The sequence below is a fragment of the Gallus gallus genome, chromosome 4, assembly GCF_016699485.2.
Source record: "Gallus gallus isolate bGalGal1 chromosome 4, bGalGal1.mat.broiler.GRCg7b, whole genome shotgun sequence".
Lineage (NCBI taxonomy): Eukaryota > Metazoa > Chordata > Aves > Galliformes > Phasianidae > Gallus > Gallus gallus.
In genome coordinates, this window is record NC_052535.1 from 45,998,109 (window position 1) to 46,024,604 (window position 26,496).

Consider the following 26,496-nt stretch of genomic DNA (forward strand, 5'->3'; position numbering starts at 1 on the left):
GCTTTTTATTGCCCCTCAATAAAATGCCTTTTCAAACTCCGTGTATGACTTGGCCCGAGGCCAGGTGCCCTCAGCTGCCTCTGTGGGACTCTGCAGGCCGCCATTTTGTTTTGGCACCGTGCCGCCATTTTGTGCCCCCACATGTGAAATGCCACATAGCTCCACCATTGGCTGCTGGCCGTGCCTGGACATGGTGTTAGCAGGCAGCCCTGGGTCTGGCTGCCAGTGGCCGGACCCACTGTACTGCACGGGTACATCCCCGTGCATTTGTTTGCAATACAAATGTAGGCAATACATATGTATGGTATGTTATACCAATACGTAGGACAGTACAGGTAAATTTCTACTTGTATAGGACCATCTAAATGTCGCCTGCCGTGTTGCTATTTTACATTAATACGTAGGTATGAAACCCTTTTATAAAGGTACATAATTGTTTACACCCCTCGCAAACACCACGCCCAGCTCGCGTCGCACCGCGCAGCACCTGAGCAACGCCGCTCTCGGGGGGCGGGGCCACGAGGTCCGCGGTCTGGGATTGGTCAGAGAGGAGGGAGGGGGGGCGGAGAAGGACAGCGCGGGATTGGCCGTGCCGGCGCTGTGCTGGGCTGTGATTGGCGGGCGGGGAGGGGTGGGGCGGAAGCGGAAGACTCAAGTTGCGCGGGCAGCTGGGCGCCGAGTTGGCTGGCTGTGGGTTTTGCTGCTCTGCAGCCGGGAGTGGAGCAGAGTGTGGCGGCGAGCTCGGGCGGGCGGGGAGCGGGGCCTGGGGCACCACGGAGCGGCCTTGGGGTCGGTCCAGCCCGTTTGGGCTGAAGCCTGGAGCGGGGGTCCTGGGTTAGCTGTGCCCGGCAGCTTTGGGAGCGGTTTGCGTGCCGGTGGTGGAGCATGTAATACAAAGAAATGAGAGTAAAGCGACTCTCACCCCTCCGGCGCTCCCCCACAGCCGCACGGGGCCGGGCCTCCCTCCTAGAGGCTGCCCCCCAAATTCCCCGTTTCCAAGCATTTTCCAGCACTGCGTTTTGGGCCGGGTGTGGGTGGGCTGCCCCCCATCCTTCCACATCACACGCGGGTCAGGCTCAGTCCGCTGTGTGCTGTCAGCCCCAAAATGTATCAGCGCTGTGTTTTGGGGGCTCTAAGGAGCTCATGGGGCTGTGCTGGGGGGTTATAAACAGGCAGAGCGTTGTATCAGAAGCCCAGAAAAAGAAAACAAAAACAAACACTAAATCCCACCTTTTCAGTGATTGAAAAGGGAGGCTGAGTCCTGCATTTCTGGGTCTCAGCAATTAACTCGGTGCCATGTTTTGGGGGCTTGGATACAGGAACTAGGCTGCCTGTTTCAAGCCTCCTACATGGAAGCTTTGTGGGTGGGCAAAGTGGGGTGGCAGTGTTTGGTGGAGGGAGGGAGGGAGGAGGTGGGGTTCTTTAGGGTGGAGGGGGAGAAATAGGCACATAAGCCCTCACCAAATGCTGGCATGCACCAGCCTGAAATAAGTGTATGAGATCATTTCTGGGCAAAATGGAACCATGTAAAGCCCTGCTCTTTATTTAATATCTACGCCTTGTCCAGAAATACTACTCCTGTAAGATTATGACAGATCATATTATTATGTAAGTTATGACAGTGATTGATCAGAACTAGCTGGAGGTAGAATTAGCCAAACACGAGCTTTTATTTAACTGGAGTTTCAACTGGCTTATAACGAAAGAAGCAGTGTCAGTTAGGTGGAGATGGAATTAGCTGAAGCTTACTCTGGAATGTGGCCTTGAAGAATGCATCAGCTGCAGCTTCTACAACCAGAGCAGCCACAAGCTCCAAGAAACAGGAGCCACAAGAAATGATCTGGGACATCCATTAGCAGACCGGACTGTGCACTGGTCCAGAGCTGCAAAAGAAGCGGGAACAGAGTTAGAACAGTTGTGTGTCTTACCAGAGAAGCAAACAGAATTAAGTACCTTGCTGTATGGCACTGGTGCCTGCAGGGCCCTGCTGGTTATGCCCTGAAAGCTGTCACTCTGTCTTGAGCCCCTGGCTGCAGGGGAAAAGAACGGAGCAGTCACACAGGCAGCCTATTTAACACAGTGATAAGGACACAGCTGCTGAGGCAGGAGCCAAGGCACGCCTGATAAGCTTAGCTGGAAGAGCAGCGCCCTTGAGTGCAGGATGGCGAAAGTAGGATAACTAACAAACTGTGAGAGCAGAGTGGGCTGCCTGGAAAACAGTTGCCAGCAGCAGATAGGAAGGAGATGTCATAGAATCACTGAATCATCTGAATTGGAAGGGACTCTCTCCAGCCTGACCTTGAATGTCTCCAAGAATGGGGCTTCGACCACCTCTCTGGGCAACCTGTGCCAGTGCCTCACCACCCTTACTGTAAAAAAAAAATTCTTCCTTATATCCAATCTCAATCTCTCCTCTTTTAGATTGAAACCATTTCCCCTTGTCCTTTCAAACACACCCTGATAAAGAGTCTTCCCTTTCCTCCTTATAGCCCCCGTTCAGATGCTAAAAGGTCCCTCTCAGGTCTCCCCAGAGCCTTCTCCAGGCTTCCAGCAGGCAGAACATTGCTCCAACAGCCCCCACCTTCCAAACCATATCCTAAAACCCACCCACGTATTGACACTGAAAAGGGATAACATTAACTCCGTATTTACCCAGGGGCAGAGATGAGAGCTTCTCTGCAGGAGGTCTCCAGGGCAGATGGGACCCTGGTGGCCGGTGCCTGCTGATGCTGGGTGCTGTGACACAGACCATCCTGTAGCGAGACGCTTGCTTGCCTTCAGCTGGCCTCACTCATGGGAGCAGTTTGGTTTCTGCCACACTGGAACCACCTTGAGTAAGTGCATATAAACTTGCAGAAAGGTAATAAGGCATTGTTAAACACGTAATCGCTTCTGGAGCATAATAAAAAACACAGAAACAAAGCTTCCTCGTCCCTTTGTATTACAGAGCTCTGCACATCCAGTCACCACCACCTCACACCCATGGGCAGGGAAACCTTTGCAGCACACGGCCAACACCCACACAGCCCCGGTGTTCCCAGAGGAGGGGAAAAAGGAGCCCCAAAGGGGTCCCTCAGCAGTGTGGGGGAGAAGGGACAGGGCTGCGGGAGCCCCAGGCTGGGGACAGAGTCCTCACCTGTCACTGGTGTGTAGGCATCTCCGGTGCCCTGAGCTCAAATGCCTTCGTGCAGCAAGGCGGCCCACAAGCACATGTTTTTTTCCCCCCAAATCTGAGGGCTCTGGGCAGGTGAGCTCTGCACTGCAGTTCCTCACGAGGCTCGTGCAGACGTGAGAAGCCATCCTGTGGTCCCCACCGCTTCCCCATCCAGGCCATCGTAGGCCCTGCTGTGGCGTGCAGGGGGGAGCTCAGGTGTCCACAAGCTGGCTCGGCTTCTGCTTCCTTGCCTCTCTCTTTTTTTTTCTCTCCACCAAATCTTGTGGTCTAGTCCCATCCTGGTGCAGGTCTGCAGGAGAAGCTCTGTACCTGCTGTGCTCGGTGCTGCTCCGAATGCTCGGCAGAAAGCAGCGCGCTGTTCTCTGGGGTTGCAGCAGGGCGCCAAGAACTCAACAAATCAAAGAGCAATAAGTGAATAAACGCAGACACACACAGAAGCGAGGGCAAGCACTGCTGTTTATTGACTGCGTTACTGAAGAGGGGGAAAAAAAAAAGAATCGGTGGGGAAAAAAAAAAACAACACATCAAACCAAACCAAACAGTCCTAAAAGGCAGCATCAACTTCACAGGCAGGGGAGCAGCATCTGCAAGAGAAGGTGGTGTTGAGGGGTGGGACACGCTGGGCCTGCTGGAAAGGGGCTCTGGGACCCCCCGGGTGGCCATACAGGGCAGGGAGCACTCACCAGAAGGTGCGCTGCTCTCTCCGATAGTCGATGTCTCTCTTCAGCTGGCAGAGAGCGCACATGGGGCAGCACATCACCGAGTAGTAGTCACCCAGGATGGAGCCCTGGTGAGAAAACGCCGTCACGTGAAGAACTCAGGGCTCAGGACCCATAGGGCCACCCGACACCGCCTCCCCCCCCAGCCCACCACCGACCGGGATGTTGTAGCGGGTGCGGTACAGCGTCCTCATGGCCACGCTGCCTCCACACAGGCAGAACTCGTCCATAGCGTTGGCCACCTGGCAGCCCAAGCAGGGATAACAGAAGGCTCCACAGATGCCTGTGGGAAACGGAGGGAAGGCCCGAGCTCACAGCCTGACCCGGGCCAGGAGGGGAGCACAGCGACGTTACCAACGTCCCCTCAGGAGGGACCCAAGACATGGGGCCGGCGCCTACTCACAGACGCTGCAGTCAGACATGCAGTCCAACAGCCCTGTGTGCCACGTGCTGGACTGTGGGGACACAGAGAAGCCGGGCTGGACTGTCACCACATGACGGGAGGCCATGGTCAGGGCTCTGCACAGAGTGTCCCGGGTGGAAGGCTGGTTGGGAAGGAAGGAAAGGGCGTCCTCCCTCAGCAACTCCAGGACAGCTTGCTTTTTTTCCTCCATCCTGCTCTCTGCCCCACACCCAGCCACCACCTCCCATCCCTCCTCACCGTCAAGCTCCTCGGCCACCATTGCTGCTGCAGCTCCTCTGCTCCCATCCATCTCAGCCGAGAGGCTGCAGCCTCTGCCTGACACCCACTCCTCCCTCTGTACCCACACCCATCTGCCCCCAAAACAGCCCCACCTGAGACCCCTTTCTTCCTCACCCCACCTTGCTCTCTCTTCAGCTTCACAGCTGCAACTGTTTTACATTGAGAGATGGCAATACCCTGCAACATCCCATGCAAAAAGTTCCACATGCTCTGCCTACCCTGCATGGGGATAGAAGGCACGGCTGCTTTGTGCTCCCATCCCCAGCACAGGGGTTAGAACCCAACCTTTGCCCCTTGCTGCTGCTGCTCCTCCTGCACGATGCCACAACCCCACTCCCACTGGAATACCCACCACCCCTTCTCTTCCCTTGCCCAGCAAGTGCTGTCTCACCCCAATCTCCCACCATCTCACCCCAAATCCCCCTCCAGCTGCACATACCTGCCCTGCTCCTGGTGCTGTGCTGCCCTGCCCCGTTCCCCATCCCTTTTATACACTGGGTGCTAACAACCTATGCTCCTCCTGGCCAATGTCCAGGCGCCCCGCCTTACACATTGTCCCCGCTGCTCCTTCAGTGATGAGGAAGCCTGCTGACGTGACAGAGGGCGACACCTCCACCAGCATCCCCTGTGCATCCCAAATCGCTTAGGAAAGGTACAATTGGGAGAACCCCGGTGGAAACCCATCCGCACAACACACGACAGGCAAGGCAAGCGTAACTCTTTATTGGGGGCGTGAATGAGGGGGGGACAGGCAACAGTCGCAGGTGGCCCCGTGCCCCTTTCCCACGAGGCAGAGGTGGCGTCGTCTCTACGGCATCTGCAAGGGTAGAGCGAGGCAGTTAGGAGGGGGAGGCAGCCACATACAGCCCCCCGTGGTGTGGGGCGCAAGGAAAGGGCACACCGACCAGAAGATGCCCATCGCTCTCCTCCGATTGATGTCCCTCTTGATCTGGCAGACGGAGCATACGGGGCAACAGGAGGTGATGCAGAAGTCGGAGCAGATGGAGCCCTGTGAGAGAGAGAGGCAGGTGTTAGGAGCGGGGCTTCCCAAAAACACGATTTGGCACAGAGAAGGCCGTGCTGAGCTGGTCGCTCTCCGCATCTCATGTCTCTTTGTCGCGATCCGACCGCAGGGCAGCGGGCCGTCCTGCCCGCAGGAGATGATAACACAGAAAGGGAGACGCGCCGGCTTACCACCGGCCTTGGGAGAGCCGCTTATCTTTTGTTTTCCCGGTCGGAGGCAGAGGGGGAAAAGCGCACACCGCGTCCTTCCACCGCCCGCGCGGAGAGCCGATCCCCGACGGGGAGGGCAGGAAGGGCGCAGAGCGGCCCCTCCGCGTGGCTGTGCGGGGCACTGGGAGACAACCGGGGGAGAAGAGAGCGCGCCGCCCGCGCCCCACTGACCGGGATGTTGTAGCGGGTGCGGTACATGGTCCTCATGGCCACGCTGGTCCCGCAGAGGCAGCACTCGTTCATGTCGCCGGCCACCGTGCAAGCCAAGCAGGGGAAGCAGAACAGCCCGCAGCAGCCTGCGAGGGGGGACGCACCGTCGGAACGCGCCCTGAGCCCCCGCCGCCCGCCCGCCCCGCCGGCACTCACAGACGCTCCAGTCGGTGCAACAATCCATCAGCCCCGTCTGCCACATAGGCTTGGCGTTGGTGACCACGGCCACCGCCTGGGGCTGCAGGGTCACCACGGTGGGGACGGCCATCGTCGAGAGCCGGGCTGCGAGAGGAGGGGGCGGCGGTCAGGAGGGCTCTGCCTCGCAGGAGCCCCGCGTCCCCACGCCGCCCCTCGCCCCAAAGCCTCAGCGAGCCCCCAGGCGTGCCAAGCAGAGCCCCTGGCACCGTGCTACGGACGGCACGAGGAGCCGGGAGCCGCTCCCCGGGGCTGCGCTCACCTCGGTGCACCGACGGAGAGGAGGAAGAAAGTGATGCCAGGCAGCGGGCGCTTTGCAACAAATTTGTTTCTCCCCCAATGAATGCGGAGCTCCTCCCTGTCCCGCGTGTCGACTCAGCCCAGAACAGAAACCGATAGTCAGCCCCGGTGCTGCCGACCCTGCACGTGGAGCCCCGACAGCCGCAGCAACGGAGCGAAGCTGCAGGCAAGGAGCAGCCCGCCCGTAAAGCAGCTTTTTAACGGCGCCCCTCGTAGTGGCACATGTGCCAAACATTTTGCATTAGGCCATTCCGCTGAGCAGGGGGAAGGAGAAAAATAGTTAATTTAAGAATTAATCCCACGAAATAGTCTGTTAATGCTTGCTTGCAACACCGCAGTAGTCCTTAGGTGTTGTGGATGGTAGCTGTGGTGTAGCACTGTAGGAATGGGATGCTGTTTCTGCATTGGGTACTGAAAAGGGGAAGTTGATCAGAAGAAGTAGAGCACAGTGTGGCTGTATTTTGTAACTTGTCCTTAGGAATAGCTGGTGCAAAAAGGTAGAAATACCACATATGCTAGTAGCACATTTTAGAAGTGTGGTTGCTAAATTATGTGGTTAAATTCTTGCTTGCAAAACTGCAGTAGTTTTTGAACGTTCCAAATAGCATAGGGATAGTATTATGGACTGGGAAGGATATCGTAGGGCTATTCTGTTTAGATAAGGGACCCTCAGCAAAAGAAAAACAGGCTTAACAAGCATCGAGGAAGCCAGGGCCTCTGCACAGGGATTGCCGCGCTCTGTGGGTAGGCTGGGATGCAACAGGCAGGCATCAGGATACCCCGCATCCTCCTTCCATGCTTATCTCAATGCAAGGACGAGCAGATGTCCAGAAACAATGACCGAGCGTTGAGTGAGCAAATGTGAGAAGCTAACTGATTAGCAATACACGCTTAGCTGGCAACTATTTGTGTTATCCAGTATCCGTGCGTTTAGTTGAGCATCGGGAAGACTGTGAACCTGAAGTACTCAGCCAGTGAGGAACCACGGGAGAAAGAGAGAAGCGTCGAGCAATAGGGCATAAAAGAGGTAACGCTGTTTTCTGTGTGCTCTTCTGCTTGCAGGAGGTCCGCCATTGCAGCTGCGAATAAAACCTGCCTTATCAGAGATACCGTCCTGATACCTATTGTATAGAGAACACCTGTTGTAGATGGGAAGGCGTTGTGAGGGTGGTCTGCTTTAACAAGGCAGAAGAAACAACAACGGAATGATGTGGCGGCCAGCATCGAGATGTCCCCCTTCGTCTTCCTTATCTGTGTGTGCAGAGCCTATTCTGATTGCCTTGCATTCCACAGCAATCTCTGGGACAAAAGGAGTGTTGGGAGGGAGTAAACGACCCCCGAGGACATCGCGATGCTAGAAGGACCCTGGATGACATCGAAGACTGCTACATAAGGCTGTGTCTGTTAGGCAGTCACTGGGGGTGGATAGGCCAATGAATTTGGGAATGCAACGAATATCATAGAATCAGCAAGGTTGGAAAAGACCCGCAAGATCAGCCGGTCCAACCATCCACCCATCACCACCCACATTTCCCACTAAACCACGTCCCTCAGTATGACATCTAAGCATTCCTCGGACACCTCCATGCCCGGTGATTCCACCACCTCCCTGGGCAGCCCATTGCAGCGCCTGACCGCTCTTGCAGAGAAGCAGCACTTCCTAATGTCCAACCTGAATCTCCGCTGGTCCAACTTGATGCCATTCCCTCTCACCCTATCACTGTGTATGTAACACATGTGAAAATACAACCTGTTTACAAATGATCAGCTGGGGGTGTGCTCTCGGCGAGTTATCTCAATGCTACCCCAGCGCTGCCAATAAAGAACGCCTCGCTTGATGGTAACTAAACTTTGCTGCTAAGTGTCTACTCATGGATTTCTTTAAATCAACACACACGTACACACGCACACGTCACTTTCCCTTGCTATCCCGCCCCTCCCAGGCTGGGGACCGTGCGGCAGCACCATGCTATTAACCTGTGGAGGGCAGCGGGGCACAGTGGGGCAGAGGCAACACTTCTGCTGGCAGCGGTGCTCAGAGCAGTGGGATGTGATGGCGGCGGGGCCGGGCCCTTCCCGTGTGAAACCACAACTGCTGCTCCACCTAAAGCCAACCACCCCGTCCTGTTGCCACCTCTTCCCCCAGAGACCCAGGGTGCGTTCAGGCAGCAGGATGGGCAGGGCCCACGCTGCTATCTGCTCCCTGCAGCTGGGGCGGCCGCGTTTGGAGCTGAGATTTGTTGAGCACGCTTTGCAGAAGCGGTGCCCTCTCCGGCCATTCACCAAACAGACACCCGTTTCTCGCTGCTGCGCTGTGTGTACCGGAGTGAGGTGCAGCACGGCCTTGGAGAGACACGGCATCCAAGCTGGGGCTGTTTCTAAACATCACCTCTTCTCCCACCTGCAGCACGAGCCCCCACCCTGAGAGGATTTGTGCCCTGCTGCTGCACAAGCACACACACACACACACACACACACACGCACACACACACACACACAGAGGCACATACAGGTTTGGGCGTTACTTTGTTTTCCTTCACCTTGCAGCCTTAGCCATGTTTTTACTCTTTGCCTTTATGCCTTGTGGTATGTGGGCAGGTTTCCTTGTTGTTCTGCCCGCCCTGTGCACACAGACACTTGGCAGGCAGAGGTGTTGTGTTTCCTTACCAGCAGCATCCTAAAAAAGAAAGGCGCTGTGAAACCCGCTCTTCCACTGCCGTTTCCTATGTGTTTGAGGTAAGCACAGAAGCATATGAAGGCTTGGGTTGGAAGGAACCTTAAAGCCCATCCATCTCCAAGCCATGCCATGGGCAGGGCTGCGCCCACCAGCCCCAGGGCACCCCTGCTGCTGTAGGAGGGGCAGGAGACTTCCATAGGTGCTACAGAATGTGAGCTCTTCTCAAACCACAGTGGCATAAAGACACGTTAATACATAAGAAACCAATGAGTAACTTGCCATAATCCCTAAGGTACTGCTAGAAACATTAAGACACTTACTTATAAATATGAATCACATCACTACATTCTTGTATTACCCCATAAATGCCTCATAACCTAAGTTCAACAGGAAGCTGGATGCATTCATTTCTCACTCTTGATATAGGTTAACTCAGCAACATCTTTCGCTATGTCCACTGGTAGAGCTGGGCGTTGGCTCCTTGCCTTGGATGCACAGTGCTTGCTTTCCTAAACAGAGCTTCCTTTGTCTGCTTGGTACTGGTTCGGTGTATGTCTTTGTTATCTACTTGGTACGTACAAGGACTTTATGAGCAAATTGTTTAATGCTATGTTAGCAAAATTGGGAACAAAGAGTTGTTCATTGTAGCAAGGCAAGCTATGGGAACTACCGAGTTAGCAAAAAAAAAAAGGCAAGAAAAAAAAAACAAGAAGAAAGGCAGCCAAGGATCACGGAAGAGGAAGAATATGATTGACATTTGGTCATCTTCCATCTATTTTCCCCCGGTGTCAGAAATTCCCACTGCTTGTTATGCAATAATGAGCAACCATCTTGGTGCACTACAACTCAGAACAATGCAGTTGAAACCCCAGAAGTCCTTGCACCTGGTGGACGCAAAGACCAAAGTCATCTATTCTGACTTCGGTGCTTCAGCAAAGCAGGATTGTTCAGAGAAACAAGACTAACCATACCAAGTGAAAGCTAAACTGCAAAGTTTTACAACTAGCACACATCAATCCCTTTTTGCTAAACTAATCCACTGATCCCTATTGCTAAACCAGCCTGTATCGAGGATCAAAAAATCTCCCCTCAGACGCCACAGCTGTGGTTTCTGAACTTCTCACCTCTTCCAACTTTTGGCACAGTCAGGCCACACGGCCCAGTGTGATTTGTTTAGAAGGTATTTGATGTCACCAGGTGTTGTGGTTTAACCTGGCAGATGGTTTTACCTGTGTGGTTTAGTCACTGGCTCATCCCTTCCCAGTGAGATGGGGGAGAGAACTGGGAAAAACAAAGTAGAGCTTGTGGGTTGAGATAAAACTATTTAATAAGATAAAGGAAGAGGATAATAGTTATGAATATGTATATATATGAATGCATATAACAAGTGATGCACGGGCAATCGCTCACTGACTGGTGCCCTGCTTGTCCTCTTCGAAACTCTCCTTCCACATGATGTCATATGGTATGGAAGATCCCTTTGGCCAGTTTAAGTCACCTGTCCTAACTCCATTCCCTCCCAGCTTCCGGGGCTCTTCGCTGTGAATGGCCTTGGCTCTACACAGCACTGCTTAGGAGCAACTTTTAGCATCAGTGTGTTACCAGCATTGTTTTTCTCCTAGAACCCAACCTAGCATCATACCAGACACTCTGAAGAAAACAATTCCTTCCCAGCAGAAACTAAAACACGAGGGTAGACAAGCACATGCGTACCACCTCCCAGCAGGTGAACAGAGGTCAGCTCTGGCATTTTAGATTCCTGGAACAGGTGTTCCCATCACTCCCTCCACAGCAAGTCCCACAATGCAGATGCCAGGAGACAAAGAAAAGTGCAATCAGCGTGCCAAGTGCATAACCAGCCAACCATTAAGCAGTGGAAACCTGGGAACGGTTTGGAGCCCTGTAGTTTTAACCTGCTGTTGCTATTCTTACTTTTCATAGGCCTCTTCCTCTGAACAAGTTCCTTCCTTAAGAGTAGAAATAGAAGAAAGCAGAAGGTAAACAACTGGAATTAAAAGGAGGAAATGAGATTCACTTCTCAAGACAAGCTGGTAGCTTAGAGCCAACCACCACTTATGCACACTTGGCTGGCGTTAGCTGCTGGTTGTTAAGTTGGTAGTCCGCATTCAAATAACAGAATCAGAATCATACAATGGTTGGGTTGGAAGGGGACCTCAAAGCCTACCCACGCCAAGCTCCTGCCATGGTCTGGTTGCCCCTACTAGCTCAGGCTGCCCAAGACCCCATCCAACCCAGCCTTGAGTGCTTCCAGGGATGGGGCATCCACCACATCCCTGGGCAGCAGTGCCAGGGCCTCACCACCCTCTGAGTAAAGAATTTCTTCCTAATGTGTAACCTAAATCTTCCTTCTTTTAGTTTAAAGCCATTTCCCCTTCTCCTATCACTGTAAAACCGTGTAAAAATTTTGTCTCCTTCCAGCTTATAAGCCTCTCATCAAGTACTGGAAGACCACAGAGAGGTCTCCCCAGACCCTTCTCAAAGCTAAACAAGCACAACTCCCCCAGCCTTTCTTCACAGGAGAGGTGCTCCAGCCTTCTGAGCCTCTTCATAGCCCTCCTCTGGACCTGCTCCAATAGTTCTGCATCCTTCTTGTGCTGGAGGCCTAGGCCTGTATGCAGTGCTCTGAACAAAAGGTACTGTAAAATACTTTCTGGTGACATCTCTGTATTCTGGAGCTCACGGAGCACTGACTGCATCCAGACATGTCAAAATCTGCTTACTTCATACAACAAGCTCCAACTCAGGATGTAAATTCTTTTGAAATAAACAATAACACCAAACACGTACAGACAGATTTTATTTACATACTGAAATTGCTTTGCATTTTCCCATGTCCTGCTACTGAGACATCGGTCTTGTTCTGTACAAACTGCTGGGCTCATAGTCTGGAGAGCAGGTCAGGAGTTCCCTTGTATTACACAGGACCAACTGAGCAGCCTCACTACTAGGGAGGCTGAAGTCATTCAAGAGTAATCACAACTTATGTTGCAAAATAGTCTCATGTGGTTGGTTTTGTTGTGTTTTGTTGGTTTTGTTTGCTTGTTTTTAGAAAAAGAAAAAAATCATCAGCTTTTTATAAATAAATAGAATAAGCCAGAAATAATCATGTTAAAACTGCTCCCCGTCTTAGAGATATTCATCTTAGCCAGATTAAAACATCAGTATCTATAATAATTTCAACTATCTGCTTTCTACAGGCTCTTCTACAGTTTCAGAGTTTTTCCTTTTCCAGAGATTTCCAAGCACGATCCCTACGAAGAGTAGAACTCCTACAGTACGATTTGAAGCGAACTTCTTCCAACAGTCTTCAGGCTTATCTATATCCAAAGTGTAAATCTGCAAAAGCACAGTATAAACATCCCACCGTTAGTGTTATATTGACGTACAAAGAGCTGACACATCACAGACACAGGAAGTTTCATAAATTCAAAACCTCTCAGGTTCAAAAGCTACCCTGAGCCCTAAAAGAAAGGAGAATGCATTCTGCAGAGGAAGGGATTACTCATGGACCTGACTCCTGGACCATCTCAATGAATGACTGTACAAGCAGTCTAGATACGCATGTGTGCAGTTTGATAACAAAACGTCTGAGCAGGAAAAGGAGCCTTTGGAGATTTTCCTCAGCAGGAAGGCAGCTAATTCTTCAACAGAAGCTTTAAGAAGAAAAACAGCAAATGTACATTCCTGCACCTTTCATATCTCCGCTCACACCCTGTGCTGTGGTAGAAACGAGGCAGGGGAGGGAAAGCAGTGGAGCTGCTGTCCTGCCTGTCCTGCCCAGCTACACCAGGCACTACAACTGGTTAACACTCAGCTGCTTCTCACTGTTTACCTACGTCCTCCTTGCAAAGAGGAACTAGGACACCTGCTCGCAGCAAGACTTACCCAGCTTGGCAGCTGTACACAGCTCAAGATGAAAAAAAAACCACACAGTACAGCAAGAGGAAAGTTACTGAAAAACAAGAGCTAGAAAGGAAACCTGATACAGAAGTCTTTCTGGAAGAATGATGAGAGTAAACCTTAGACAATAAAAGTGAAAGCATGCCATAGAGACACCTCCCAAAATCTCAAATCCTGCAATTAACCCCTGAAATACCCAAGAAGTCAAGAGAGAGCACATCCAACTGAAAGAAATGAAAGCCTCCCTAGGAAACCCATTCCTCTGCCATCTGCTCTTGGGCAGAGATGAGGGGATGGGTTCTCATCATACTACCTGAAATGCTGCCTGTACCTCTAAATCCCAGTGTTATTCACACCTTTAAAGCCTGCCAGCACCTTGAGTACAGAGAAATGAAAACATGAGATGGCTAAGTGAAACCCAACAGCAGCCAAGCCATAAGATGTACCTTCAGAAACGCAAAGCAAATTAGACATCTCGGTCTTCTTCAGCAGTGCAGAAATTTGACACTGGAGCGACCCAAACTCCTCTCTCAGGCACAAACTCGCTAACTTCAGGAAAACCTACCCCTCACGTGGCTTATTAGGCTCTTTAAACTCAGGTAGGCACACGTTTGGAAGTCTTGAACGATGTGAAAATTTAGGCAGAGCTAATATTAGAATAGTCCAGAGAAGGGCCACTAAGATGATCAGAGGGCTGGAGCACCTCTCCTATGAGGAAAGGTTGAGGGAACTGGGATTGTTTAGCTTGGAGAAGAGAAGGCTCCAGGGAAACCTCATTGTGGCCTTCCAGTACTTGAAGGGAGCATATAAACAGGAAGGGGAATGGCTGTTTACAAGGGTGGATAGTGATAGGACAAGGAGGAATGGTCTTAAACTGAGACAGGGGAGGTTTAGGTTGGATATTAGGAGGAAGTTTTTCACTCAGAGGGTGGTGATGCACTGGAACAGGTTGCCCAAGGAGGTTGTGGATGCCCCATCCCTGGAGGCATTCAAGGCCAGGCTAGATGTGGCTCTGGGCAGCCTGGTCTGCTGGTTGGCGACCCTGCACATAGCAGGGGGGATGAAACTTAGATGATCATTGTGGTCCTTTTCAACCCAGGACATTCTATGATGATTTTATGATGAGAAACTACTCTGTGGCACGCCTGTATGACTTGGTTATTGTCACATACACTGCCCCTACGTCCTGCACTCTCAACAATAAAATCGTCTCTGCAGGAAGATAATTTCCACTTGTGCCACAACTAGCAGTGCGAGGCCACTCTGCAGTGGCAAGTAGAATGCTTTCCTCCATGAATTTCCAACCACAATCCCTATGGAAAGCAGTTGCCGACAGGTAACAGACCATAGTATTGCAGGAGTTTAATAACCCATGGATATGTTCAGTACCTATGAGCTGCATGAATCTCCCTGCTGAAGAGTCACTGAAGTGTAATGGGCCCTAAAACAACAAGTTTCATGTTAATTACGTTCGTCACCTCTCAGACTGTTGATAGTATTACTGCTCTTTATGGCCAGCAATTACTTTTCCTAAGGGCTAACTTGTCACAACAAGACTGGAGAATGCAGTCATTTGGATAACAAGATCCTATCTGCTTCCTTCAAGGGCAAGCTCAATTTTCCTTTTTTTTTTTTTTTCTTCCTGATATACATTAAAATTTGTAACCCTGCATAAGTACAAGACTGAACTTGACTGTTTTCTGCTACAAAAACAATAGTGAATTAGAACTGACAGATATCAAGAAATTATAGTATTGACATTTGCTCCAGCAGGTAGTGAAAAAACCACAGATACATGATACTGAGGTAGATCTAACTGCAGCTGCTATCAGAAGCAGGAAGACATCACGGCTTAAGGTGAGGCAGAAATGATTAGAAACAGATTGAAAACCAGTGCTCTACAGCCTATGGATCAGTGGAGGTCTCTTCAAAAGAGAGGTCTGCAGAAGTTACTTATGAGAAGCAAGCTTTTGCCAAAAAGACTTACACTATTTTTACACAGATATTTACAAGATGATTGTTTTCTATGTACTTGGTGAATTGCCAGAGGTTGAAAAGCACCCTGATTCCTTATCAAGAACACTGATGTGCAGAAAGTAGAAACGAATCCATCAAACCTGGTATGCTAGGTGAGCGCCTACGGCAGCCACTGCTGAGTAATAGGGGAAAGTCTGGTCACAGTTCATTCCTGCCACACACAAACCCGAAACCATTGCTGTGCTGAAGCCACTGAGCCATTGCTTTGTATCTTCCTTGAATTTCAATGCTGTGGACTTTACCCCAATAACGATGTCGTCCCTTTTATCCTAGAAGGAAAGGGGCAATTAACAGAAGATCTATAATCCGACTGCCGCTTCATAGGGAAAGTAAAATGGGGAGCCTTTCTAAAACCTCCAACAGTTGTTAATAGGAACCCTATTTAAGTGTATTTGCTGGTCCCCAAATTAAAATCCCAGTTAAAACGTAGGTGCTTAGAGCTGAGGTAGCAGCCAATAGCTAATACCAGCTGCACATTTATTTACACAGTGCAGACGCGGGGGGCATGAAAATCACGTTACACTTTCAGCTTTTTATCTACTACGTAAAACATTGGCAAAAAGCAATAAAAGGTCCAAGGGCTGGGCTTCCTTTGGTGGTCATCTGAGGGTGAAGAACCGCAGCAGGTTAGTATAGCTATTTGAAACCAAGGCTGTGTATTAAGCAAACAAACACACACGAAGCTGCAAAGTTTATCACTGTTGGTGATAAACTTTATCTACCTGGTGAGCATATATGGTGTCGTAGACCAGGGTCCACATGACTCCAGAGAAGTACAAGGGCAGGCACACAGACCAGTCGCAGGAGCCATGGATGGCAGACCAGCCAAGGAGGGCTCCCCAGTTAAACGTAAGTCCTAAAAACAAAGAGAACCAAATGAAAAAAAAAGAGTTAAAAAGGTGCCAGGAGCAGTCTGAGTTACATATGTACAATTCACTATCGTTTGCTCACGCATATGGTATGCCTGCAGCTTTTTCTACAATACATTCTTCCTCCATTTAAATTTGATTTTGTTATCTGAAGGAAGCATTTGCACAAAATTATTCCACCGCACTGACATCAGTGCACTTCAACGTCTGTAAAACTGACTACAGAAGAGTTCAGAGAAGCCAAGCATGGCACTTCCGGGCTGAAAAAGGCAATTCTGACTGATAAAGCTGAGGGCAGCTGGAGCAAAAAGGCCAAGGTACACAGAGACGTGTTAGTGGCACACTCCGAAATGGAAGTGCCATCACCTTCGGTACAGGACTTGATGTAGAGGCTGAAGACTGAACAAACGTATTTTAAAGAAAGGTTTAAAGATAACCCTTAAAGTAGAGCTGTTTCTCGAGTGACAAACATTCATTCTCACTCTCAACACTACAAAAGACAGGACTGTTTATGAACAAAAAAAATGAGACAGAACACAGCTCCTGTATGTGTTACACATTGCTTAAGAAGCTTCTGGCACAGAAGCCAGACGCCCTGTTGTCTGCAAAGTAATTTTATTTTAACACACAGTTGCATAAAACCAGATTGCTGGAGCTCAATTTCTAATTGGTGGAACTCCCCAAAAGCTAGATCACAAGGATGGAACTGAAAACATTTCCAACTCACCCAAAACTAACTGTGGCCAATATGTTATTCTCTTCATCAGAGGGTAGGTGACCACAAGAGACAAGGAGGCTGCTCCCAGGATGATACTGTAAAAAGTACCAAGCGACCTTACTGTTTGCTGGTCTAAACATCACAGGACACTGTATAGCATCACACATGCGGAACTACTGAGCTACAAGGACTGAACTACTTCCATGACTACATCCCCTCTGACCCCAGTACATTTGCTGTTCAAAATCTTTGTCCTTAACAAGGACAAAGAAGGGAATTCTAAGCAACAGAAGATAACTCGTATGCCACCTGTAGTAATTCAGACACAGAAGCACACAGAGAGCCAGGCTGAGCTGTCCACCAAGGAAAACGAAGGACTGAAAAGTGGAGATTTCTCCAGCTGCCAGGGGTCTTCCTGCTGTCCTTGCGACCTAAACGTGGAAAGAATCATGTTAATACTCAACTCAACATATTCTGAACGTATCTTGAAAGTTAAAGCCACACCGTATTACACAAAGCATGTAAAAGGATAATGATTTTAACCCTAATTGGGATCCAGTTGAATTTAGTTCGTCTCTCAGAAGTAGAGAAACCACGCCAGGCAAACTGATGGAAGAAACAAATCTTAGAAAAACCTTTAAACTGAAATGCATGATGAGTTACTTGCCAGGCGTGTCAATCATCCAAACAAACAAACAAATCCACACAAACAAAAGGGAAGACAAGTTTTGCATCTGTAGGCAATGGGTCTAATGCCAATCTGGGGAAATCTGAAAGCCAGCTTCCTACAGAATACTAATTAGGTATCAAGTGTTCTGCACACGCCTTAATAATGTGAACTTAAATACACTCCCTTAGTTTGTTTTCCCTCTACTCCTAAATAACTTCTGCTAAAAACTTCAAATACTGTTTCTGCAGTTTAAAAACGTGCTTAACACTGCTGTGACCAACACTACTGCACATCAAAACTAAGACATGGCACGATGCATTTAAAGTAAAAAACAAAACACACGCTACCAAAAAAATCACTAATATCAAAACCAAACCCCAAACCATGACTAGCAGCACAAACCAACATCCTGCTACTGTCTCAGCCTGCAGCTCGCTTGTTCTGAAGGCGGCCTTTTGAAGTATATTACAAAGTCCTGCAATGGGGACGTTCGAGCCTTCACATGTAACCACGTCAGATTAATGCATCAGTGTATGAATTACGATGTCAGGTCCAGCGTGCTGATCGCACACCCTGGGAAATCTTCTTGGCACACACAGCTGTTAATAATCTCTGAACCCTAAGCCATCCAGAGATGCCCCAAAACCTTTATTGGGTCATTACTTCCCAGCAGGACAGACAGAACAGTGCTGGAAGGAAAACCTCACAAATCACAGCGGCTCGTTATGCTGACCAATACTGAAAAACAGAGGGAAACCCTAGGGCCAGAGAAGAAAATAAGCCAATCGTGAGGTTTCACCAGGATCCTCCCCTCCACCATGCATGTAGGTGTCAGCACCCAGCACTGTCTTTTGTTCACTTCCTGCTAGTGAACAAAAGGGAGGAAGAAACATACAGCAGAGAGGGTAAGTTCATGCGTGGGCACGATTCTCTCAGCGGTCGTTCTCTGGAGGAAATTAACGACAATCAAAGAAACACAGATATATTTTAAAATGGACAGAATTATACAATCATAGGATCGTTGAATGGTTGGGTTGGAAGGAACCTTAAAGCCCACCCAACGCAAACTCCTGCTGTGGGCTGCCTGTCCTCCGCCGGCTCAGGGCCCCATCCAACCCGGCCTCGAGCGCCTGTGGGGATGGGGCGTCCACAGCCTCTCTGGGCAGCTGTGCCAGGGCCTCACCGGCCTCTGAGGAGACTGCTGCAGGCCAATGCAGTAGCATTATCCAAAACACAACTATTTCCACGACCCTGGGAAGAAACACAGGCAAACGAATTGCACGCACGCCGGACAAAGACACGGACGGAGGAGGAACATCTCCACCTGCTTGTCGTAGTCGCGGTCCCACAGGTCGTTGATGGTGCAGCCAGCCCCACGCATGAGGACCGCCCCGGCGCCGAACAGGGCCAGCATGTGCCAGTCGGGTAGGCAGCCCGGCTCAGCCGCCAGCCCGATGCTCCACGTGCACGGCAGGTACAGCAGCCACGTCCCTGCGGGCAGAACGAGCTCAGGGTGGGCAAGGGGAGAAAGAGAGCATCGCCGAGCACGCTCACGCCTCGATCGGGCACCGCGCCCGCCCGGTGCCCTTATCCGGCGGTGCCGCGGCTCAGCGCCGTGACAACCGTGCTCGCCGCCACCGCCGGGGACGCTCTGCCGGTCGCTACGGTTACCGCATCGTTAGGATACCGCGCCCCCCGCGTCTCTACGCCTGCCGCGTTGCCGTGGTGACGCGGCGCCCCCGCCCTCCATTGGCCGCCGCGTCGCCACGGCTACCGCGTGGCGCAAAGCCCCGCCTCGCGCACCTACCGGCGGGCTGGTGCAGGCGCATCAGGTGCAGGTAGGGCCGCAGCGGACCCGGCGCGGCGCGCACCAGCTCGGCCGCCGAGAAGCTGAGAGGCCGCGGGGGGCCCAGCGGGGCGGCCGGGCAGCGGAGCGGCAGGGCGGCGGCGGCGGCGACCAGGGCCGGTCGCGCGGCGTGGAAGCGGCAGGAAGCCCGGGTGAATCCCGCCAGCAGCGCCGCCATCTTGCCGTCGCCGGCAGCGCTTCCGGCGGGGCGGTGTGGTGCGCCACACCGCATGCGCGGTGCCTTCTGCCCGCCGCAGGGCCGCCATGATGGGAGCGGGCTGTGGGCGTCTGGCGGGTGTTAGCGGCTTTTCAGAGCTGTTACCGGCTCTTTTCAATGACAGGAATGACGCTGGGCATCAATAAGAGACGGCCAGTAGCCCTTGGTTGTGTGGGAGCCTCGCCTGACACTGGGTAGTAGTGGGTGCCCCGCCTGAGGGAGCCAAGTGACAACACATCAGTGCCTTCAGCCTCTCATCTCCTGTAGTGCAGCATCTCACTACAAGGCCGTCTGCTGTTTGACTACAGAATTTGCCCGAAGTGTTTAATGCACGCAGTTTCCTTCAGATTACTTCATGCAAAGACATACGTACCCACACAGCATAGTCTCATTTTCCAGACCGTAAGCAGTAAACATTCAGAGTTTCACAACGGGCTTCCGGATCTGCAGCCTCATCCCCTTGGTTCTCTGCCACCTTATTGCAAATAAAGCATAAACTGCGGATGCGAGCTTTGGATGGAGCTGTAAGAGTTCATCTGGTGAGGTGTGATGTGGGCAATAAAAGCTTTCCTGAGCTACCATTGAGGCGTTCTTAGAAAACGGTTTCCCGGTCATGCTTCCTTCAACGCTGAGAACTGTTACACTGGCAAAACCCAACAGAAGTAGTTTTAGTTCCCCAAACTGCTGGCTGCCAGGAGGAAGTAGAAAACCAATGTAATAACAAAGTGACTTTCACATGTTTCCATTCACCGTTCTGATAAGTGGCACTCCACAGCTGCAAATCAATGTGCAAAGGACCATAAAAGATATTCCTGCTCTGGCAGAGTAAAACTCTTACTTTTATTTTATTTTTTTTCCATTTTGGTCATGTTTCATGACAAGAACAGTCACCTCAGGCTTAATTCAGGCCTAGGAAACCTCTAGGAAACCTTCACTGCTGTTCATCTATGCTGGGGAAAACCTGATCATAGAATGGCCTGGGTTGAAGAGGACCACAATGATCATCTGTTCCAACCCCCCTGCTATGTGCAGGGTCGCCAACCACCAGACCAGGCTGCCCAGAGCCACATCCAGCCTGGCCTTGAATGCCTCCAGGGATGGGGCATCCACAGCCTCCTTGGGCAACCATCCTGCAGATGCCCTGTCCTGCCAGACACAGATCACTGCCTTGTTTTGTTAACTTTTATTCCATTTGCTGTTACAATGACAGCGTTTCTGGTCATATCCTCTGAAATACGCAATGAGGAAACCCCAGGGCTTCTGCAGCCTACTTTTAAGAAGCTTAGGATAACAAGCTAGAAAAGTTTTTTTTTTTTTTTATCAGTGGATTTCTATTTCTTGCAAAGTACCCTGGCCCTTCAAAAACAATATCTAGGGAATGAAAGATTTCAGATGTTAAAGAAAGCATCAAAGGTCATTAACGGCCCACTGCCATCTTCCTCTCACAAGTGCCAAATTGTTCCCCATTCTCAGATGATTCCCCTTTCCCTATTTTCATGTGACTGACATTACCCCACCTTCCACAATCTGACTTACAGTAAATCAAGTGTGAGCAATGCCGTTTCCTGTGTCAGAAATGAAAATGAATGTAGGTTATGGCCAGAGATGAAGGTGTGGCGTAAAGGTGCAGTTCTGAGTCTCCAGCACACCGGTGGAGGCTGCAGAGCCATTGCTCTGCCAGCAGGTAATAACCACCCCCAGCTGGGCAGGATTTCTGGGAAAACTGCCACAAGTTAATATAAATTGCTTTATTAAAAAAAAAGAAAAAGTCCAATGTTGAAGTCACGAGCATTGAAACAATTCTGTTAGAAAGGTTTAAAGAGAAATTACCAGGCAACCTTCAGCTTTTAGGTCTAAATTTTAGCCTATACAGTAATAACAACAATACACTGACAACATGAGGTTTTTTCACTCATTTTATGCCCTGTGTATTTTCCTTTTTGAACAAACTTAGCCTTTCTTATTTGTGTTTTGGATACGTATCACCTCCTGGTGCTTAAGCCTTCACACAAGGCACATATGCTGCATGGGCAAACACTCCTTTCACACTCTGCATTTAAGTATACTTTTTATTGTGCCTTTTTGATCACTGTTCCAAAGATCATCCACTTGCTTGGTGCTGTAAAGCCTTCATGTGAACCGCAAGCCACTCCTCTGCCTTGAAACCCCACCAAGCCGGTAGCATCATTTTAAAGCTCAAAGAAGGGAAGTACGGTGCGTGTGAGTTTTCTCCCTGCTGTGCTCTGAACACTGTAAGGCGCTGATGGTGGTGTGAGTTGCATACTTCCAAGAGAACCAGCTGCACTGGTGGGAACTCACCTTATACAGGTGAGAAAAGCTGCCGTGAGACAATTTTCTCCCAAACGGGCTGTTTCCCCAGCAGGAGGGATGTGAGCTCCTCAAGCATTGCCCTCAGGATGTCGAAGCCTTTCTGGTGACCTGGCTTTCTCCAGCCTGTGACCACAATCTCCCTGCCTGGCAAAAACAAGTGGCACCGCATGGCGAGCCCTGTTACTCTGCGTGCTCAAATGCAAGCAATAGCCTTAGCGTTCCTGATCACGTAGAAACCGTAAGAGAAGGCTGGCAGGCCGAGCGTGCTGCCAGGGGCAAGGGCCATCTCGTGCAGCGCGGGGAGTGTCTCATCGTCCACCATCTGCAGTAGGCGGCCATTCAGCTGCACCTCTCTGTCAAGGCATGATGGGATAATGCAGGCGTGCTCACCGGCATCGTCTCTGGCTCTGGGCGTGAGCAAGGGCGCCCAGAGCAGCACGACAAACAGCCCCATATTGAGCAAGGCTTCTGAGGCTGCCTACGTGTTGCTCAGTCCTTGCTCCGAGAGCAAGAGGTGTGGGCTCACCTGGACAGGATGCTGTCCTTGCCGTGGGGCAGCAGCAGGTACTGATCCACACTCTTACTCCACAACTGCTTAGGCAGCTGCAAGCTCTGGGTCACGTTGGAGAGGTTCAAGGCAAACAGTGTCACATCCCCTTCCCGGTATTTGGGGCTGCATGAGAGAGAAAGTGAGTTTGGTAGAAACAACACGCACCCACACACTTCCTCTTTGCCACCGCCCTGGGGTGGCTTCACAGCCGTAGCGCTGCCCCCATGTGGGCAATTGCTGCTTACTGCCGGGGGTTGGTGCAGTGCAGGTAGACCCGCAGGCGCCGCGCATCCGCTTGCTCCACGCTGGCCTGTAGTACCCGGGTGCCCACCAGCCTCTTGTATAGCAGTGACAGCCAGTAGTCCTGGGGGAATGGGATTCATCTCCACCTAGCACTCATTTTTTTGAGGCAACTCCACTTCTGGGCCCCATAGCTTTTCATGTCACCTGGATTTTGGCAATGCTATGCCCCTTCTGCGGGCACTGTGGAGCTGGCAGGGAACCCATGGGGGATGCACACCCTCCATGCAGGAAAACCCCATGCCAGACTCACGGGCACGACATCAGGGAGAAATACCCAGTGTTTTTGGCAGCCCAGTGACATGGCATTTCCCGACAGGTCGTGTACGCACCGGCAAGGGCTTGAAGCCGGCATCCACCAGGTGATAGCTGCCAGCACCAAAGAAGACCTGCCTCATCACCACATCAATGCCACGCCGAGCCGCCAACCCCAGCTTGTCCAGCCACCTGCCAGGAACCGGCCACAGGTCACAATGGGGCTCAGCATGAAAGCAGCCCCCGTGCTCCTGCTGCCACTCACATGAAGCCGGCCACATAGGTGTTGGAGAGCTGGGGGGCCCCCCCGCCGTAGGCCGAGCTGGTCTCACCCAGCCATACCTTCTTGCCGGGCACCGTTGCTTCCACGATCTATGTGGAGATGGAAGGGAAATAGGAGACAGGTCAAGTTTTGTCCACTGATGTTACTGCAAACACCTTTGCAGTTGTTATTACTTTTGCTAAAATTAAGGTTTTTTGCACTGTCAGCAGCAGCTAAGCTTGGAGGATGCTCATTAACTGTTGCACAGCGGAGCAGTCTCTGTGCAAAGCCACGTGGGGAGGATTTAAGGAGAGCAGGCACCTCCAGGACATCGTGTATGGCAGTGGCAAAGGAGTCCAGCACTTCAGGGCTCAGGAAATCCTCCCTCGTTGCACTTCGGCCATTCACATAGTAGCTGGAAAAGGAAAAAACAAAAACAAAAACCAAAAAAAACAAACAGCGGCTGAAATGAAGGAAAAATATCAACATTGGTACCTGCTCTCATGCAAGGCCCGTCAAAGTGTCCCTGCATCAGCTGGGAAGCTGCTGAGCATTTGTTCTAAGAGGCAGAGCCGCTGCTTGTCCTTGCAACCGCTCTGCATCCATCTGGTTTGTTCTGTGCCACATCCCTTCCCAGTCTCACGTCTTTCTGTGGCTGGAGGACTCGGTGCAAGCCCCAGGTGTGGGTAGAGAGGTCCCACAGGTGGACCAAGGCTGCTCTTGGTCCCCACCAAAGTACAGCATATGCCAAAAGGCTGCAAAGCTCTCCATGCGAGAGGGGGAGATGCAGTGCAGCTCTGCGTGCCATTTCGAGAAGCCAAGCTGCCGTGCTCTCACTTCTCTGCACATCACTTCTCCTTTCTTTGGTAAAACATGTTTAGCAGTCAGAATGACCTTGCATGGCACAGATTTTGGGTCTTCTTTGAACACAACTACTATTTAGAGAAAAGCACTATACAGAGGCATCTGGGACCTCCCGACAGAGGTGTTTCACCTCCTCCTTTCCACTGCACATGCAAATTGACGTTTCTTAAAAAAAATAACAGCCAATAAGCAGAGCAGCAATAGCAGCTGAGGGTACTCACTGGTGCCAGGTGACCGAGTCAATCGCCTTCCCTCCAGATTTCAGGAAGCTGCAGTCAAACAAGGGTTATAGCAGGTACTGCTGACGTGCTGCAGCACCCGCCCTATGTCCCTGCCCACCGTGGTCCCCGGAGCACATCACTGCTACCCTCCCAATGGCGTCACGTGGGCCCTGGGCACCCTGCCTACCTTCTGAGCAGGTGCTGGGTGTGCTTGCGGGGCTGCCCCACGTCGGGGCCGTACAGCTCAGCGTGTCGGTACAGGGGGTGCTGGCTCAGGAGCTGCCGCAGGTGGACGAAATCACGTCCCAACTGGAAGCCATCGATGTAGATGCCCGACTTCTTCCTGAAGCTGTTGGGCTCTGGGGAAGAGGTGCCCATCAGCACCGCTCCGTGCACAGGGCTCATCCCCAACCAAAGTGGGAGTGCTTACCATTACCCAGCTCCCAGGAGATGTTGTAGCTGCGCTGTGCACAGTAGCCCAGCAGCTGCTTGGCGTTGGAGCTGTCCCACTGCAGGCCAGCCCTGCGCAGCAGTGCGTTCAGCCCAAACACCAGGCGGAAGCCTGAGCAGCTGGCGAACGTGTGGAGGATGTCCAGCGTGCTCCCTGCAGGGAGCAGAGGACAGCTTCATCCTGAGGCCTCAGCGTGGAGTTGGGCACCGCAGGCTGCAACCTGTTGGTTGTAAACCCTACTGGGAAAACCCATCAAAAACTTACTTGTAATGGTGGTGTTTTTGTGCTTTTTCCAGGAATGTTCAGCGAGGAGCAGTTTCTCCTGGAGGGGCCACTGGGTGAGCAGCAGCTTTGGAACCACAGCAAAGCTGGGCCACGCTTCACACACATCTATAGGGCAGAAGAAGGATGGGAGAAACCAAGCTGTCATCACCATATCAGGCAACATGCGAAGGGTCATACCCATCACAAGGAACTGGGACGAGTGTGGGTGGGGCTGAGCACTACACATCCATTTCTGTGCAGCACGGGATCAAATCCCTCTTACTGCCCTTGGCCTGAAATTCCGACAAGACTTTCTCTTCCCAAGTTGAATCTTTGTTGGGATTGAAGATCAGGAAATCTGTACTGGTGCCACCAAACCTGAGGAAGCCTGGGGAGAGCCCACTGGCCAGAGTGTGCAGCTTGGGGTGTCTGTGGAAGGTAAACTAAATGTCAGGATCATCTCCCACGTGGAGGCAAAGCATCAGCAGCATTCAGAGAGACACCTTGCAGTAGAGGACCTGAGCCACCCATCCCATCAAAGTGTGGGCTTCAAGCTGGCTGTGCACCGTTCCTCCCTATTTCCAAGGAGAACCACGAAATGGATGGATTTTGTTCTGAAACCACAGCGTGTGTGGAATGAGAGTTCAAAGTAAAGCAAATGCTGTGCAGGACATATGGTTGCAGTGCTATCTGGCATGGCAGCAGCCCTATCTCACCCTGTGGAGACGCCCAGCAGATACGAGGCCACCAAGCACTTCCTGGTGTCATCGCGGCAGCCAGAGCTGCCTGCCCTCAGATAAAGCTGGTGCTGCCTTACAGCTTTGGAGCAATGGGGCAGGGCGAGAATTTGGGATCAGGTGGGTGCAAAGGAAAGAAATTAAATGGCTTTGGAAACAAACAAACAAACAAACAAACACATGCAAAAAGTTGAATCCAAAAGAGAAAGAGAACAAAGAGCTGAAAGAGCAGGCCAGGAGCCCATCGCCTGGAAGCCCTGAGCTGGGATTTGCCCACAGGCAGAAAAAGGCTTTGATTTTAGCAGCTACTTGTTTGCCTCATGCGCAACAGAACCTCTCTGGCATTCACTGGGGCTCACAGCACCCGGAGTCCCGCTAAGCATCCACGACGCCACACGAAGGCTCAGCCTGCTTCTGTCCCAGCCGGCAGCATCATCCCCTGCCAGCACCACGCACCGGCACCCGGCATCCTCTCACCCGTTCCCCCAGGAGTGGGGCGGCTGCAGGGCTCACCTGAGCAGGGCAACAAAGCGCGGGTCACGGGCCAAGCTGGCGTCCAGTGTAAGAGAGAGGAAGGCTGGGCTTACCGCCCCGATGGGTTCCCGCAGCCCCAGCTGCAGCTCTGCCGTCCGCCTCGGCGGCACAGCGAGCAGCAGCACGAGCAGCAGCAGCACCAGCATCCTTCCTCCTCCTTCTCACCTTCCTCCTCCTCCGGGCCGCGCCGCCGCTCCAGCACCACCCCTGGAGGGCGGGCAGCCCCAGCACCGCCCC

At 51.6% G+C, this 26,496-nt stretch overlaps 4 protein-coding genes across 8 annotated transcripts; all 4 read right to left on the reverse strand.

Moving 5' to 3' along the window:
- Positions 1–3,613: 3,613 nt before the first annotated feature.
- On the reverse strand, positions 3,614–5,064 carry PLAC8L1 (PLAC8 like 1). 5 transcript variants are annotated; one of them, NM_001277782.3, is made up of 5 exons: positions 5,037–5,064; positions 4,298–4,439; positions 4,053–4,177; positions 3,859–3,962; positions 3,615–3,759 (listed from the first exon to the last, which is right to left on the reverse strand). In NM_001277782.3, coding segments are annotated over exons 2-5 (336 nt in total). In that variant the 5' UTR covers positions 4,404–4,439; positions 5,037–5,064; the 3' UTR covers positions 3,615–3,758. The 5 variants fall into 5 exon arrangements, with proteins under 5 accessions (XP_046796282.1, NP_001264711.1, NP_001384717.1 ...); NM_001397788.1 differs by lacking the exon at positions 5,037–5,064 and adding an exon at positions 4,816–4,865; NM_001397787.1 differs by lacking the exon at positions 5,037–5,064 and adding an exon at positions 4,717–4,865.
- Positions 5,065–5,304: 240 nt separating this feature from the next.
- PLACL2 (PLAC8 like 2) lies at positions 5,305–6,535 on the reverse strand. Its single transcript, NM_001389397.2, has 5 exons — positions 6,498–6,535; positions 6,197–6,322; positions 6,002–6,126; positions 5,503–5,606; positions 5,305–5,414 (listed from the first exon to the last, which is right to left on the reverse strand). Coding segments are annotated over exons 2-5 (342 nt in total). The 5' UTR covers positions 6,309–6,322; positions 6,498–6,535; the 3' UTR covers positions 5,305–5,413.
- A 5,478-nt stretch (positions 6,536–12,013) lies between these two features.
- Positions 12,014–19,463, reverse strand: COQ2 (coenzyme Q2, polyprenyltransferase). The gene is made up of 8 exons (XM_004941124.5): positions 19,235–19,463; positions 18,752–18,918; positions 17,067–17,188; positions 16,767–16,852; positions 15,893–16,026; positions 15,251–15,439; positions 14,523–14,574; positions 12,014–12,569 (listed from the first exon to the last, which is right to left on the reverse strand). Exons 1-8 carry the CDS (start codon positions 19,449–19,451, stop codon positions 12,547–12,549), a joined length of 990 nt encoding a protein of 329 aa, XP_004941181.4. The 5' UTR covers positions 19,452–19,463; the 3' UTR covers positions 12,014–12,546.
- Positions 19,464–21,541: 2,078 nt separating this feature from the next.
- Positions 21,542–26,435, reverse strand: HPSE (heparanase). The gene is made up of 12 exons (NM_204167.2): positions 26,239–26,435; positions 25,275–25,417; positions 24,989–25,114; positions 24,704–24,877; positions 24,461–24,632; positions 24,274–24,321; positions 23,510–23,603; positions 23,192–23,298; positions 23,004–23,118; positions 22,617–22,735; positions 22,348–22,494; positions 21,542–22,174 (listed from the first exon to the last, which is right to left on the reverse strand). Exons 1-12 carry the CDS (start codon positions 26,403–26,405, stop codon positions 22,015–22,017), a joined length of 1,572 nt encoding a protein of 523 aa, NP_989498.2. The 5' UTR covers positions 26,406–26,435; the 3' UTR covers positions 21,542–22,014.
- Positions 26,436–26,496: the final 61 nt, after the last annotated feature.